General features: G+C 44.3%; 1 protein-coding gene and 2 long non-coding RNA genes across 3 annotated transcripts in view; all 3 read left to right on the top strand.

The window, feature by feature from the left end:
- Window positions 1–823: 823 nt before the first annotated feature.
- The window catches only part of LOC137784170 (rhotekin-like), a 23911-nt gene continuing 8843 nt past the window's right edge, over window positions 824–15891 (top strand). Inside the window, exons 1-10 of the mRNA XM_068574647.1 lie at window positions 824–841; window positions 2109–2308; window positions 2790–2836; window positions 2925–2978; window positions 3460–3577; window positions 3676–3912; window positions 4009–4103; window positions 4190–4296; window positions 4383–4508; window positions 5143–5296. Coding sequence (XP_068430748.1) covers window positions 824–841; window positions 2109–2308; window positions 2790–2836; window positions 2925–2978; window positions 3460–3577; window positions 3676–3912; window positions 4009–4103; window positions 4190–4296; window positions 4383–4508; window positions 5143–5296 — 1156 coding nt within the window. The remainder of the gene's footprint in view (window positions 842–2108; window positions 2309–2789; window positions 2837–2924; window positions 2979–3459; window positions 3578–3675; window positions 3913–4008; window positions 4104–4189; window positions 4297–4382; window positions 4509–5142; window positions 5297–15891) is intronic.
- Window positions 6123–7174, top strand: LOC137784172 (uncharacterized). Its single transcript, XR_011077376.1, has 2 exons — window positions 6123–6542; window positions 6772–7174. It is a non-coding gene; the product is annotated as an uncharacterized lncRNA (long non-coding RNA).
- Window positions 13016–14763, top strand: LOC137784173 (uncharacterized). Its single transcript, XR_011077377.1, has 2 exons — window positions 13016–14131; window positions 14361–14763. It is a non-coding gene; the product is annotated as an uncharacterized lncRNA (long non-coding RNA).

Raw genomic sequence — 15891 nt, 5'->3', positions numbered from 1 at the left:
CTACTTCCGGTATGGGCGGAGTCAGAGGTAACCGTTAGTTACCCGGATGTAACTCCAGTTTATGATGCAGCAGCGTGTACAGAGCTGCAACAAATATAGTCCTGCAACAAATACCACAACAAACAATGAGAGAGTCATGAAGTGGATCAACTAAGTTGCCCAAATATTAATGATGACGACACAAAAGAGAGAAGTATGGTAGCCCATTTCTGCCACACAAAAAAAAAAAAATAGGACCAAAAAAAAAAAAAAATTAGGACCAAAAAAAAAAAAATAATAACAATTAGAACCCCCCCAAAAAATGAGGACCAAAAAAATAATAATAATAACAATTAGGACCCCAAAAAAAATGAGGACCAAGAAAAAAAATAAAAATTAGGACGAAAAAAAATTAATAATGATTCGGACAAAAAAATAAATAAAAAAGATTATCGTTTTTTTTTTTTACTTGAAAGAAGGCAACGAAAAAAAACATGAGCGTGAATGAGGCCGTCAAGCTGTCCAGCGTGTTCATTACAATAAATGTGTTTTGAGAAGCTGTCTATATTTAGCAGTTAAAATAGAATCCTTGTGAATTACCGTATTTAGGAATGCATTGTTGCATGTGACACAGCTGACTGAACATCAAGCTTGAGCCTCTAATCCCTCATAGTGCAACCTGTTGTAATGAGGCTTAAGACTGTTTTAAACTCTCTGTTGAGTCGGTGACGGTTGTGTCCGCCGGCCACTGCAACACTCAGTCAGCTGTGAGATTAGTTGCTCCACTCGCTTAACTGCCTGCTGGCCGCACAGCGACCGCAGCAGAGGCCTGCAGAGGAGCAACATGAGCGATCACACTCAGGTAAGCAACAGAAGTTTTGTGTTTTTCTCATTCACAGAATGTACCAAAATCCACTTAAAAAACTATATTTTACAGATAATTGTCATTTGTTTAGTCTCGTACCTGCAGATCAAACATCCTGAATGATTGGCGGTTCGACATCAGATGTTCTCTGACTGTTTCTGTGAAAAATGTAGCCATGCATTTATGCATTATGCGCTTTATGCTTTTTGAAAGGTATTGTAAAATGGCACAAATGAACCATTTCAGTGTTCTTGTAATGATTTGACATCAGATGAAACTCATAATGCATGTCTGAGGGCCAGAAAACATTCCTGGATTAAGCAACACTTCTGATCCCTAAAGCTGCACTGCACCTCATACGTGTACGTGTTCACGATGGGAACATTGAGTGCTGCCTTAAAAGATTCACCTGAAGTGCATCAACTCAATGATTCGTTCCCTCAGAGGATCACATTGTATACGAGTGTACGACTCATAACAAATCAAACATGATCACGTCTACTTGGCTATTTCGACAGGCTCTTAATCACTCTGACCTAATGACATGACATGAAACAACACTCTCAACAAAAGACATGCTCATTGCTCATTGCTTACCTGAGATGAGTTAAGCCGTGGGGCTCTGACAGCTGGACGACATCCAGGGATTAATGTGATGTTTAACGCCGTCGCCCCATGGGCTCGGGGCTCTGACGTAACGGGCCTGGGTCAGTGTGTTTGAAGCCTGCACGTTGCCACTGGGATCAGCTGTTTTGAAGGTTGCAAGGCCGACAACAGTGACTCCATGCGACTCCTTATGACTGTGGTCGTCATGTGTGTTTCTGGCTGTGCAACAGCTTGGAATTGGAATTACTCATCGCCCTCATAACTTCCTTTATGACTAATATAATAACCGGTCTATACACAGCCAGCGGCGCCACGGCGAGTCTGCGTTTGGGCTCCTTGGTGCTTCGGGCTAAATGGTTACGTCTGCACGCCAACATGTTGACACCGTGCAGCTGAGGCTGATGGGGGAAAACAGGAATGTTTGTACCACATTTCCTTGGCCAGTCCATCAAACAGCTGTCAATGCATTTCTCTAAAAACAACACGGTAATGTACGAGGGTTCAATCTTTAGGATACGTTGTCTGGGAATCACAACAATTTAGCATGAATCCACCGCAATGTTGAGCTATTTCAGTGGATGAATGGAGACCTGCTGGCTCTGGGAGACGACACATCGGGGTCACACTAAATGCATTAAGCTTCATCCTCTCGGCGCAGGACGGGGAGCTGCTGAAGCGGATCGAGAGGGAGGTGCGAATGCGGGAGGGGGCCGGCAAGCTGCTGGCTGCTTGCTCCAGGAGGGAGCAGGCCCTGGAGGCCTCCAGGAGCCTGCTCACCTGCAACGCCCGCATCCTGGCCTTGCTCAGCCAACTGCAGCAGATGAGGAAAGCTCAAGTCCTCCAGCGAGTGGGACGCAGGTCAGATGGAGGATGTGTTATTGTATGTGTGGATGAAATAGACAGATCATAGCTCTACCGCGCGTGCAGAGGGACATGCGACTGTTCTGCAGTTGTGCTGTGTGGACATTGCCTCAACCCGCCACTAGAGGTCAGACACGTTAACTTTTCAATCCTCCGGGAGCCTGAACGCCACAACCAGCCTTTGTTTCGATGTGTGGATTTACCTGATTAATGAATGTGTTCATGAAGTGAACGTGAACGCAACATTGCACATTTTCATGCTGAATTTACCAGCATGTTGTATTGGGCATGGTGGACAGTTAAGATGTGCATGAAATGCAGTACAGTAGAATACAAATGTTATGTAAGTGTTCTGTTTTGTTTGCATAACAGATTTGTTGCTCGAGTATGCCATTTTTTTTTTTTTTACTGGTTTACATAATTGCTACTGTGCAGCGTGTATGCCAGGTATGTGCAGCATCTATCTATTTCACTGCAGGCCATCTGAAGACGTTGGGCCATGTTTGGGGAAAATATCTCTTTCAGGTGGGCGTGAACAAAATATCTTATTGCAAATTTGTAAAAAAAAATTAAAAAAAAATTCCTACCTAACTTCATAATTTTAACTTTTTAGACTTGCGAATCCCACTGATGTGGAAAGACTCAGAGTACTTCAAAAATAAAGGAGGTAAGTCAGGATGTTGACTTCAAGGGAACTGATTGCACACATTTTGGGAGAAGTTTCTAAAAGTGCACAGGGCTCTCAAGTGCCACGCATTGAGCGTGACACTTGAGAGTCCTGTGCACTTTTAGAAACTTTTAGAAAAAAAGAAACTTTCATGTGCCGCAGCGCGCAGACATGACCTGGTCGCGCGCTGCCCTCACCACTGAGGAATCAAGCCCCCCCCCCGCCCGCGAGGAGCCACTCATCTGCCAATCAAAAAAACAAAAAAAAGAAAGAAATGGGCTACAGCCAATCAGAAAAACGTATCTTTTGCATGTGTTGTATCCGGGTAAGATGTAATGACAGGCGAGACTGGAGCCGTCCAGCGGCGCGTATTTGTCGTCACCAACAAGACCTGCATGAAAGTATATCATAGAGGAATTAAATATGCATCAAAACCTTGAGAATGAGCTGCAGCTCTTACTCGCAGCTCTTGTCCCTGCAGAGCTGCAGCGCTGCGCGGTCTTCTGCCTGCTTCAGTGTGGCACCGAGATCCATGACACCGACCTGGTGATGGTGGACAGAACTCTAACTGACATCTGTTTTGAAGGCGCCACCATATTGTAGGTGATGACAGTTTTGAAGAAGTTCATTTTATCTCCCTAATCCCAGGTTGTTGTTTTTTTAAACACGCCATTTGTCCCTCAATGTGTGCGCGCAGCAGCGAGGTGGGGCCGGGCTTCCAGCTGCGCGTGGAGCTGTACAGCAGCTGTGCGGTGGAGGACTTTTCTCCCGGTGCTCTAGGACCCAGGAGAGGGAGCTGCCTGGGGGATGTGGGATGCTCCTCTGGGAAAAAGATCCGCGCTGCGTTCGAGTCCGCGGCGGTGTGCGGGTCCGGCGGAGGCAACGCGGGACCCGCGAGTGTGTCCGCGCCTTCATCCCCTCACCTGTCTGCACTGTGAGGATGACAACGCGCCCCGAAACGCACACAGAGGGAATATATCGGGGGACCTCAGTGTCACTTTGATGTCTGCCCAATGCTTTCTGTCTCAAGGGGCCCGAAGTATAACCTGCTGGCTCACGCGACTCTGAGGATCGAACACGTGCAGGAAGGTTTCAAGACGCATGATTTGTCCCTCGCAGCGACAGGTGAGTTCCAAAGCATCTTGTTTCCTCTCCTCTTGTTGTCTCCTCCTCTCCCCTCAACATGAAGCCTGATCCTTGTGTGTTTCCAGAGGATAATCCATTCTGGTTGCCTCTGTATGGCAACATGTGCTGCCGCCTCGTCGCGCAGCCTCTGTGCATGACGCAGCCAGTCATCAGTGGCCAGCTCGAGGTTAAGGTGGCTATATTTTAATACATCGATTCTTTTGATATTATATCCACATTAGTAATCACTGTGTCAAAGTATTCCCATCTCTCGTTTAGCTTGGAGACGATCTGGAGTCCTGGGGAAATGTCTTCTGCGTCCTGAGGGGCCAAAGTCTTCTCTGCTATCAGAGTGAAGAAGAAGAGTCAGAGGACAAGCCATCACTAGTGATCCCCATCAGAAAGGTTGGCTCTTTATAAGCAACGTCTTATGAATAAATAGATGGATTTGTTTACATTATCGCCCATGTTGATTAGAAGAATATGAATTCAAAGACATGGAAAAAAAGAGAGGAAACCAACTTTCATGGTGTATATTTTAAAATTGGAAAATGCTTTTAATGTGTTTGATTTTGGAAAGTAGCCAAGTACATTTACTAAGTATTTTACCACGTACACTTGTGTGTTTTCATGTTGTGCTACTTAGTACTTTGTACTTTGTGCATGACATGTTTCTGTCTGACAGTTGCAGTTACAATGTTAAAGGCTTATGAAGAATGACACGTTGACTCGTCTCCTGTCTGACTCGTGTCTCTGTACAGCTTGAGATAGTTTTCTTGGAACTTGGAAGCAGCGTTTCTTTCCTTTTGCATGAACCCTGATTCAGCTCGTGCACTTCTGAAGAGTCAGACCCTTCACTGCAGGTTTAGAAAAACAAAAAGTTCAATAGTTTGCATTGCAGGTTAATATCTCAGCATGCAAATCGTAGCATTAAAAAGACGCTTTATGAATCGAAGAATATTCCTTGCAGCTCATCAGAATACCTTGATGTGGAAGCGATGAGGATAAATATAGAAAGTGTGTGTTTTTTTCCCGTCAGGACACCGTGTGCATGCCGCAGAGCGACCCGGTCCAGAGTCTCTACATCCGCACGCAGCAGCGAGGAGAGGACGCCGTCTGCACGCTGACGATGGACGCGCCGGCGGACACGCAGCGGTGGAGCGCCGCCATCCGCCAACACGTCTACAACATGAGTGAGGCCTCGATTAACACAAGTCAACTGTATAGCTAACCCAGCGGCTCCAGGCAGAAGGTGTGAGTTCAGGCGTCTGGCCAAGACACAAGTGTTTGCTTTGGCGTCACCGATAATGAAAAAGAGCTTTGCACGCCTGTCAATGGTCTGAAAATCTCACCTACTCTACATTGTGACTCAACTTGGCAGGACACACTTTGATTTTGTCAGGCTGCCACGCACTGCAATTAATGGGAGGCAGCTCACTTGTTCTGGTCTTGGTTCAGGATTCTCCTGCAAACGTCTTGTGTTTCTTCTGCGTCTTAACTTAACGAATTTGCCATCTTCAGCACCGAGCATCATCCGGTGGGCTGAGCCTTCTCTGCCGGCCCGAACCGAAGCACAAAGTTATATCCTATCGTTTGAAATGTTGAAGCTGATCCACTGAATGCGCAGGTGGAGGATCCACGGCCCTGCGCTCCGACCGTCTGAGTGCACTTTGAGCCACGATGCCAAAATACATATTCAATATGTCTCTGTGAAGAAGTGACCTCGCGTTGCCGGGTTAGCCTGGGTGGCAGAATAGCATCGTAGCCTAGCTTAGCCTCCATCTCTGCTTCCTCCTGATGCTGCTTTTAGTGCCGTTTGGTCCGACGGCTCCAGCTGAGCCAAAACAGCTCAATGCTCAAATCTACTTTTTAAAAATAGTTTTTTGGGAAATAAAGAGCCGTTATGAGTTCCTTACTGATGTTCCGATGATGACGATGTTCTGTTCCTGAAATGGTGTTGGTTTTTCCTACGGGTCAAATTAACCCCGAACATAATCCAGGTTCATAATCCATGTGTAGCCCGGTCTACAATTATCATCTAGTTATCAAAATGTAAATATTCCTAAAACATTTAGTTCAAAGTCCCTAAGCCTAGACCTACGTTTTGAGTCAGCTTAACAGTTTAAAGTTAGTTAATTCAAATTAAAGTAAATCGTTTTGCGTCATGCGTATATGATGCAGCCTAACTTGTTAGCAGAGTAATCTGTCAATCTTTGTTTTCTGTGTGTTCATTGGGTTATCCTGATATCAGCCAATCCAATGTGCGTCTCAGGTAGAGGGGCGGGACAGTAGATTTCGCGGCATTGTGTTATAGTGAACGGCAGAAGCTACAGACCACCGTTGAATGAACCTCATAGTCTTGTATGAGAGCATAATGTTCAGAACTTAATGGTTGACGACCAGTTACCCTTTGGTTTACATTTATGTGATCTACGCAAGGTAAATACAAGTTGTTTATTATTTTCTATACTTTGACAAACTGTTAAATTGTAAAACGATGTTGTGTTGCTAATCGCGATTAGCGATTAGCATTAGCGATTAGCATAATATGGTTTTCTTTGCTTTCACACTGTTAGCTCTGTATATAAAACCTGTTAAGATAAGCTGTGCTATAAAACGTCATGAATCGGCATATGGACTGGGTGTTTAGCTGATTTATGTGATTCAGGAGACGGACCTTGGTGACAGAGGAAGGATCGGGAAAGCTCTTGTTGGACCACGATCAAGAACAGTTTCCTGCGTGCGCTGTGTGGACTGTTTCTACTGTTTTTTCTTCTACGCTTTGAAGCCGACCATCACCCCGTTTTCCGCATCTCCCCCCCCTCCTAATACTCCTTGGATTTTGTGAGTACTAACAAAACCTGCACGTGCCTTCTTTTGTTTTGTTTAAGCTTGTGTGGACAAGTGAAACGGCCATTACGTTTCAGGCCTCTACGCTCCCAAGCCACGACTCAGGCCTGCAACAGGGGTTTTGTTACGTTGAATGTGTGTGAATGTGTGTGTGCGAGAGTGTGGGTTTAAAAGTATATTGATGTTTACTGTTAATAAATGTATCACTGTGCATTAAGACAGTTGATGTATTTGTAAAGTGTGTTACCAGAACTGTTTATATCCTAATTTCAAAACCAGATAAAGGGACAACATTAGAGGCACAGACCTTTATTTGTTGCTGTGTTAAATTCTATTGGAGGCACCGCCAGTAATTAAGTTTTCCTTATTAGAAAAAGTAACGATTGTAGAAAACCAAATTATTAAATTTATAACACAGGTAATAGCGCCGTCATATTTAAAACTGTACCCAGGACCCCGCCCATAGTACTTTATACCACGAGCCGATTCAGATAGTATCATAGAGCTACATGGGACGGGTGCTACATAAATGGAGGCACCGCTGGGATTTTATTCATAAAGTTATTAGATAAAACAAGTAACCACCTCTTAAATAGTGAACCATTAATAACCAACCCATAACGTAAACCACTTGTAGATTTAACCCATTGAAAGTATGACAAGCCAAGCGAGAAGTCCATCAGCACTTGATTTAACTAACTGGTGCAGAGGAGAGGGAGTGGATGTAGAACATGCCCTATTAATGTATGGAGTGCCGGAAAACATTACAGTCGATGAGATAGAAGAAACAGCAGAAACAATCAAAGCCTTGGGCAAAGTTAGAGTAAGGGGCAAAATGTTTCACTCTCAACATCAATCACTAATGGTGTTGTGCGAGTGCCGAGAAGTGATAGACCCCACCACAATCCCCCCGGAAGTGATGCCCATAATGGGTGGAAGTGTATGGAACACAGTGCACGCTGTAGCAGACCAAGACGCTGGCAGCACTAAAGACTTCACAGAGAAGTTACTCACACTTCTTCAGCAAGAGGGAAAAACCATGGATGATATTCAGAGAGTATGCAGTCCCAATATACCAGGGAACAGCAGCCCTGAGTCTATTATTCGTGCTGTTGGCGATGTATGGTGCAGAACCAATAGAGCGCCAGACAGTACTTCTTATAGACGTCTGAGGACTTACTCTGGTGTCACTCCTACCCCAACAGGCGAAGAATGCCTAGACAGTTGGTTGGAGCAGGCTAAATTCATCGTAGATGAAAGTGAATGCTCTGTGAAGGAAAAACGTCGAAGAATACTGGAGAGTCTCAAAGGCCCTGCTTTGGAGATCATTCAGGCTGTGCGTATGACTGAACCTGATGCTAGCCCAATGGAGTATATCCATGCTATAGAGAGCATCTTTGGTAGATCAGAGTCAGGGGAAGATCTCTACTTTTCCTTCAGATCCCTCCGACAACAGCCGGGAGAGAGATTGTCTGAGTTCCTGCAAAGATTAGAAAGGTCTCTTATCAAAGTAGTGCAAGGAGGAGGTCTCCAGGTTAGCGCCGCTAACAAGGCCCGAATTGAGCAGCTTATTAGAGGTTCAACTTCTGACCTCATGTTACTTCAGTTAAAAGTTAGGGAGCGGAAAGACAATCCTCCTACCTTCCTGAATCTACTACAAGAGATACGTGAAGAAGAAGGCCACCAGTTTGCAAGACAAAGTTTAGGAGCACCTCTGCGTCGTCAGAATGTGCGCGCAGTACAGGCAGAGAAAGGATTTGAGCCCGAGTTGGCTTATCAGAGTGAGTTTAGAGCCCAGATGGAAGAAATGAAAGCTAAAATGGGTGAGCGAACAAGAACTCAGCACCAGCTACCATCTGATTGTCCAATAAGTGGTCCAAAAGAAATGAAAAAACAAACTGAATCACACAATGAACTACAGTCACTCAGAAAACAAGTGAAAGCATTAGAAGATAAAATGAGTGTGATGGCAGTAAAATCCACTGTGGATTCCTCACGAGAGACTATGTCCCAGTTCAATCGATACAAAGCGGCATCAAGCCATAAACCTGTTCCGTTCAAAGTGCAGTCTCCAAAAGAGTCGGATGAATACTTCTGCTACCGATGTGGAGAAAATGGTCATATTGCTCCAAGGTGCACAGAACCGGAGAACCCACAGAAAGTCATCAAAAGGCTCATACGTGTGGTGCGAGGAGCACAAGATGGAACAAAAGAGAACCCAAAGAACACTTCAGAAGATCAGCGCGTTGGCAGGGTCCACAAGGTGGAAGTCCCTGATAAAGACCCCAGGCTGCCTGAGGGTCTAGTGGGTCCATCAATGACTCACCCCATCAAAGTTAATGAGTTGTCCTGCCAGGCTCTCATGGACAGTGGTTCTAATGTGACCATAATCTTCGAAAGCTGGTATAACGAACACTTGCTGGATGTCCCTATACAGCCCGTCTCTGGCTTAGGGCTTTGGGGCTTGTCCGACACTGATTATCCTTACAAAGGTTATGTAGTTGTGGAGATGGAGTTTCCAGAAAAAATGACAGGTGTGAAAGGGCCCATAGCAGTTTTAGCTTTGATCTGCCCCGAGCCAAAGAACTACAACCAAACCCCTGTGATTGTAGGTACCAACGCATCTCTGTTTCACAGACTGTGGGAACTGATGAAAGAAAGTGGTAATGAAAACATTGTTCATTCCATGAGAATACAACCATTTTATGCCCCCGTTCAAACTCAGCTCTGTAAGTCAGTGGCCATAGATGATGTTGTTGGACAAGTAAAATGGCAAGGACCTGGTCCACTCTCCATAGCCCCAGGTGAAAAGTGTTATGCTATCTGCAAGGTAGACAGACCCACCCCTGTGTCCAAAGACATTGTGCTGATAGATGCACCCACTTCACAGTCACTCCCCGCTGGTGTGCTGGTTCAGCCAGGAGTACTCCCAAATGCTGATCTAGACACTAACTGTTTCACAGTGCTGGTTCATAATGAGTCTCAAAAGAAGACATCTATACCCATTGGAACTGTAATTGCAGAGATGTATGCTGTTGATACAATCACACCAGTCCAACCATCTAACTTACCCGCAGATGCTATAGACCCAGGTCTATTTGATTTTGGAGATTCCCCTATCCCTGAAAAGTGGAAGAATCGAATCCGCCAGAAGCTAGCTGAAAAGCAACATGTTTTCTCCCTACAAGAGTGGGATGTGGGTTTGGCCAAGGGGGTGGAGCACCCCATACGCCTGCATGACCCCAGACCATTTCGGGAAAGGTCACGCCGATTGGCCCCCGCCGACATTGACGATGTGCGCCGACACATACAGCAGCTGCTAGCAGCTGGGATCATCAAAGAGTCCCGCAGTCCCTACGCTTCACCGATTGTGGTTGTTCGTAAAAAGAACGGAAATATCAGAATCTGTATTGACTACAGAACCCTCAACAGACGCACCATACCAGACCAGTACACAATGCCTCGCATTGACGACGCTTTAGACTGTCTGTCAGGCAGCAAGTGGTTCTCGGTATTGGATCTGAGGAGTGGATACTATCAGATAGCTATGAAGGAGGAGGATAAAGAGAAGACAGCCTTCATTTGCCCCCTCGGATTCTATCAATTTGAACGTATGCCACAAGGAATAACTGGAGCGCCTGCAACTTTCCAGCGGTTGATGGAGAAAGCCGTTGGTGACATGCATCTCCTTCAAGTCCTTGTATATTTGGACGATATTATCGTGTTTGGCAAAACTCTCGAAGAGCATGAGCAGCGTCTTCTCAAGGTTCTGGATAGGCTAGAAGAAGTTGGTTTGAAGGTCTCAATTGACAAATGCCAATTTTGTCAGAATGAAGTCAAGTATGTGGGTCACATTGTTTCAGAGGCTGGAATTGCCACTGACCCTAAGAAGGTGGATGTAGTAAAAAACTGGAAGGAGCCCACCAACCTGAAGTCACTGAAGTCATTCCTCGGATTTTGCGGATATTATCGCAGGTTTATTGCAAACTACTCTGCTATTGTCCGTCCTCTCACCGAGCTCACAAAAGGCTATCCGCCAACTTGGCATGAGAAGAGAGATCCAACTAAGGTCTATTTCAAAGAGTCAGAGCCATTTGGAGAGCGTTGGAATCAGGCTTGTCGAGATGCTTTCAAGAAGATCATTGATTGCCTGATTCATGCCCCTGTGTTAACATTCGCGGACCCCACCAAACCCTACATTCTGCATGTAGACGCCAGCATGAGTGGTTTGGGCGCCGTTCTGAATCAGGAATACCCAGATGGTCTTAGGCCAGTGGCCTTTGCAAGCCGGAAACTTAGTATGTCTGAACAGCGTTACCCTGTCCATCAGTTGGAATTTCTGGCACTAAAGTGGTCGGTCGTGGACAAGTTCCATGATTACCTGTATGGAGCTAAGTTTACTGTGAGAACTGACAATAACCCATTAACGTATGTGCTTACCTCAGCCAAGCTTAATGCCACTGGACATCGCTGGCTGGCCGCCCTATCGACTTACGATTTTGCCATCGAGTATCGTCCTGGGCGTCACAACATTGATGCTGACCTGTTGTCCCGGCAGTATGCCACAGTCGAAGCTAATGATTGGACAAGCATCCTACCATCAGGCATCAAAGCTGTTTGCAAGCAAGCCTGTGTCAGTGAAGAACTAGGTGCTCCTGTCAGACTAGTTGAGCAACTAGGAGCTCCAGCAACAGCTGTACCAGAAGCATATGCATTTCCTGTGAACTTAAGCATGAGCACCCTCGACCAACTGAGTCCAAAAGACATCGAGACAGCCCAAGACGTGGACCCAGTGATCGGAGCTGTGAAAAAAGCAATCGAAACTAATAAGGTACTGACTCATGCTAAAAGCCACCCTCCTGATACTGCATTGCTCATTCGTGAAAGCAGTAAACTTGAGTCAAAAGATGGAATCCTCTTCAGAGTAACAAAGAAACTGTCTGGAAAGAAGATTAGGCAGCTTGTCTTGCCTGAGAGATACCGGACTGTGGTATTAAGGTCCATGCATGACGAGTGTGGACACATGGGTGTGGACCGAACCACCGAACTGATTAAAGACCGATTTTATTGGCCCCGCATGACAACTGAGGTTGAGCAGTACATCCGAACCTGTGGAAGATGTATCTCCAGAAAGACATTCCCTCAACGTGCCTCACCTTTGAATCAGATAACAAGTCATGGTCCCTTGGACTTAGTCTGTATTGACTTCCTGCAGATAGAGCCTGATTCCAAAGGGGTCGCTAATGTGTTAGTAGTAACAGATCACTACACACGTTATGCTCAGGCATTTCCTACTAAGGATCAAAAAGCTCTCACTGTAGCAAAAGTACTCTGGGAGAAATTCTTTGTGCATTACGGTCTACCTGCAAGGATACACTCTGATCAGGGCAGAGATTTTGAGAGTCGGCTGATCAAAGAGCTTCTTACTATGCTGGGTATCCGTAAATCACGCACATCTCCATATCATCCGCAGGGTGATCCCCAACCAGAAAGATTCAATCGCACTCTCCTGGCGATGCTTGGTACCATGGATACTGTAAAGAAACAATGCTGGAGCCAGCATATCAGTCAGCTAGTACATGCGTATAACTGTACTAAAAATGATGCAACTGGATACTCTCCATATTGTCTGATGTTCGGCAGGGAAGCAAGGTTACCAGTTGACATCTGCTTCGGTACATCACCTGATGGAGAGAGTGAGTCCTCTTACCAGCAGTACGTTGCACGGATGAGGAAAGAGTTGCAGAGTGCCTACCGGATGGCCTCTGAAGCCGCAACAAAGAGTCACCTGAGAAATAAGGCATACTATGACCAACGTGTAAGAGATCTGCCATTGGCCGATGGTGACCGAATCCTTCTTCGAAACGTTGGATTAACTGGAAAGCATAAACTGCAAGACCGATGGAAATCCACACCATATGTTGTGATGGAGAAGTTGCCGAACCTGCCAGTGTACAAGGTCAAACCAGAACATGGACCTGGTGTAGTCAAGACTCTACACAGAGACCATCTTTTGCCTATAGGTTATCTGGTTAGGATGTCCAACCCTTCTGATGATACAGGACCTGTTAATAGAAAACCTGTTACAAGATCACAGCGTACCCGACCAAGTCAAAGACCAACTACGTCAGTTGTGCCACCAGTGGAACGTGACACAGCTTCATCAGATTCAGACTTTGAAACTGCCCGTAACCCTCAAGCTTTTGATGTGGATGAAGTCCGGAGACACCTCTTAACATCCTATCAAGCTCCTGGGGAAACTGACAGCCGAGAAGAGGAGAGCTCCGAAGTCTCGGACGAACCACCAGCTATGGACACAGAATTCCCAGAAGACACTGCACCTTCTAGTCTGGAATCTGATGCAGGAGAGATTAGTGATGATACTGCTGAAGAACCAGATTTAGAAGGGGGAGCAAACTCAGCCCCTACAAGCGATACAAGGAGTGAAAAAGCTTCTGTTATCCGAAAGTCCCAGAGAGAACTGAAACCAGTCATTCGTTTGACTTATGACAAACCTGGCAATCCGTCTCAGGAGCCTGTTACCATCATGCATCATGGGATGGTCATTCAGTTCAGTCTAAATTCACCAGAGGAAAACATCAAGGCACCCAGGAGAAAGTACAAACCATCCAGGATGATGTCAGATGATGAGAAAAGCAAGGACCCTTCAAAGAAAAAGAAAAAAAAAAAAACACCAACAAAAAAAGTTAAAGGTGTCAGATGAGGACATCTAGACGGTCAGAAGGGGGAGGGTGTAGCCCGGTCTACAATTATCATCTAGTTATCAAAATGTAAATATTCCTAAAACATTTAGTTCAAAGTCCCTAAGCCTAGACCTACGTTTTGAGTCAGCTTAACAGTTTAAAGTTAGTTAATTCAAATTAAAGTAAATCGTTTTGCGTCATGCGTATATGATGCAGCCTAACTTGTTAGCAGAGTAATCTGTCAATCTTTGTTTTCTGTGTGTTCATTGGGTTATCCTGATATCAGCCAATCCAATGTGCGTCTCAGGTAGAGGGGCGGGACAGTAGATTTCGCGGCATTGTGTTATAGTGAACGGCAGAAGCTACAGACCACCGTTGAATGAACCTCATAGTCTTGTATGAGAGCATAATGTTCAGAACTTAATGGTTGACGACCAGTTACCCTTTGGTTTACATTTATGTGATCTACGCAAGGTAAATACAAGTTGTTTATTATTTTCTATACTTTGACAAACTGTTAAATTGTAAAACGATGTTGTGTTGCTAATCGCGATTAGCGATTAGCATTAGCGATTAGCATAATATGGTTTTCTTTGCTTTCACACTGTTAGCTCTGTATATAAAACCTGTTAAGATAAGCTGTGCTATAAAACGTCATGAATCGGCATATGGACTGGGTGTTTAGCTGATTTATGTGATTCAGGAGACGGACCTTGGTGACAGAGGAAGGATCGGGAAAGCTCTTGTTGGACCACGATCAAGAACAGTTTCCTGCGTGCGCTGTGTGGACTGTTTCTACTGTTTTTTCTTCTACGCTTTGAAGCCGACCATCACCCCGTTTTCCGCATCTCCCCCCCCTCCTAATACTCCTTGGATTTTGTGAGTACTAACAAAACCTGCACGTGCCTTCTTTTGTTTTGTTTAAGCTTGTGTGGACAAGTGAAACGGCCATTACGTTTCAGGCCTCTACGCTCCCAAGCCACGACTCAGGCCTGCAACAGGGGTTTTGTTACGTTGAATGTGTGTGAATGTGTGTGTGCGAGAGTGTGGGTTTAAAAGTATATTGATGTTTACTGTTAATAAATGTATCACTGTGCATTAAGACAGTTGATGTATTTGTAAAGTGTGTTACCAGAACTGTTTATATCCTAATTTCAAAACCAGATAAAGGGACAACATTAGAGGCACAGACCTTTATTTGTTGCTGTGTTAAATTCTATTGGAGGCACCGCCAGTAATTAAGTTTTCCTTATTAGAAAAAGTAACGATTGTAGAAAACCAAATTATTAAATTTATAACACAGGTAATAGCGCCGTCATATTTAAAACTGTACCCAGGACCCCGCCCATAGTACTTTATACCACGAGCCGATTCAGATAGTATCATAGAGCTACATGGGACGGGTGCTACACATGTTACTATTCTTAAGTACATGAATAGTTTTTCATCCCAAATGTTATAGACACAGAAACATATGTACTTATAATAATATAAAGCCATTAAAAACACCAAAAAGATATCTCTTTCCAATTTTAGGTCAATCAGTGAGATTTGAACGAGTAGTCTGGATGTAACAGGGTGTTTTAAAATATATATATATATAGATATATATATATATGTATATATATACATATATATAATATTATATTTACTATAATATTAATATAATAATTATTGATATAATATAATATTATTATATATATGTATATATTATAATATTAATATAATTATAATATAATTATTAATATAATATATTTATTATTTATATATATATATATATTTGAAGCTCTCTGTGATGACTTAACACAGTTAGACACTAACTTTACATGTTTCAGTGGTGCGGAGCCTTCAGAGTTGCCTTTTTGGGAGAAATGACAATAACAATATTGTCACCATTTCACACGCTAATGTGGTGATGCACAAGCAGCCGATGACACAGCTGACGGGAACTGCGTCCTGACACATGACTGTTAGAACGCATCTTTATCGGGCTGCGTGTGTTTATTTGACAGACTAAGAATACGCCTCTTGATACCTGCGAGGCGACATTCTCTGCTGACATGTTTATGCCATCAGAGAACGAGGCATGTCATTCCATCAGACAAAAGAAATACTTGTCTGATGTCTGAGCGAGATCTTGTCTACTTGTCAACACTTCCTCATCTTGTGAATATGACTAAAGCATTGTGTGTGTGTATATATACTATACACACAATATATATATATATATATAT

This window comes from Clinocottus analis, unplaced genomic scaffold, assembly GCF_023055335.1.
Source record: "Clinocottus analis isolate CAN_PGR_092001 unplaced genomic scaffold, fCliAna1.0.p SCAF_13, whole genome shotgun sequence".
NCBI lineage: Eukaryota > Metazoa > Chordata > Actinopteri > Perciformes > Cottidae > Clinocottus > Clinocottus analis.
The sequence above is the reverse complement of the archived record's forward strand: the minus strand, read 5'-3'. Positions and strand labels throughout refer to the sequence as shown.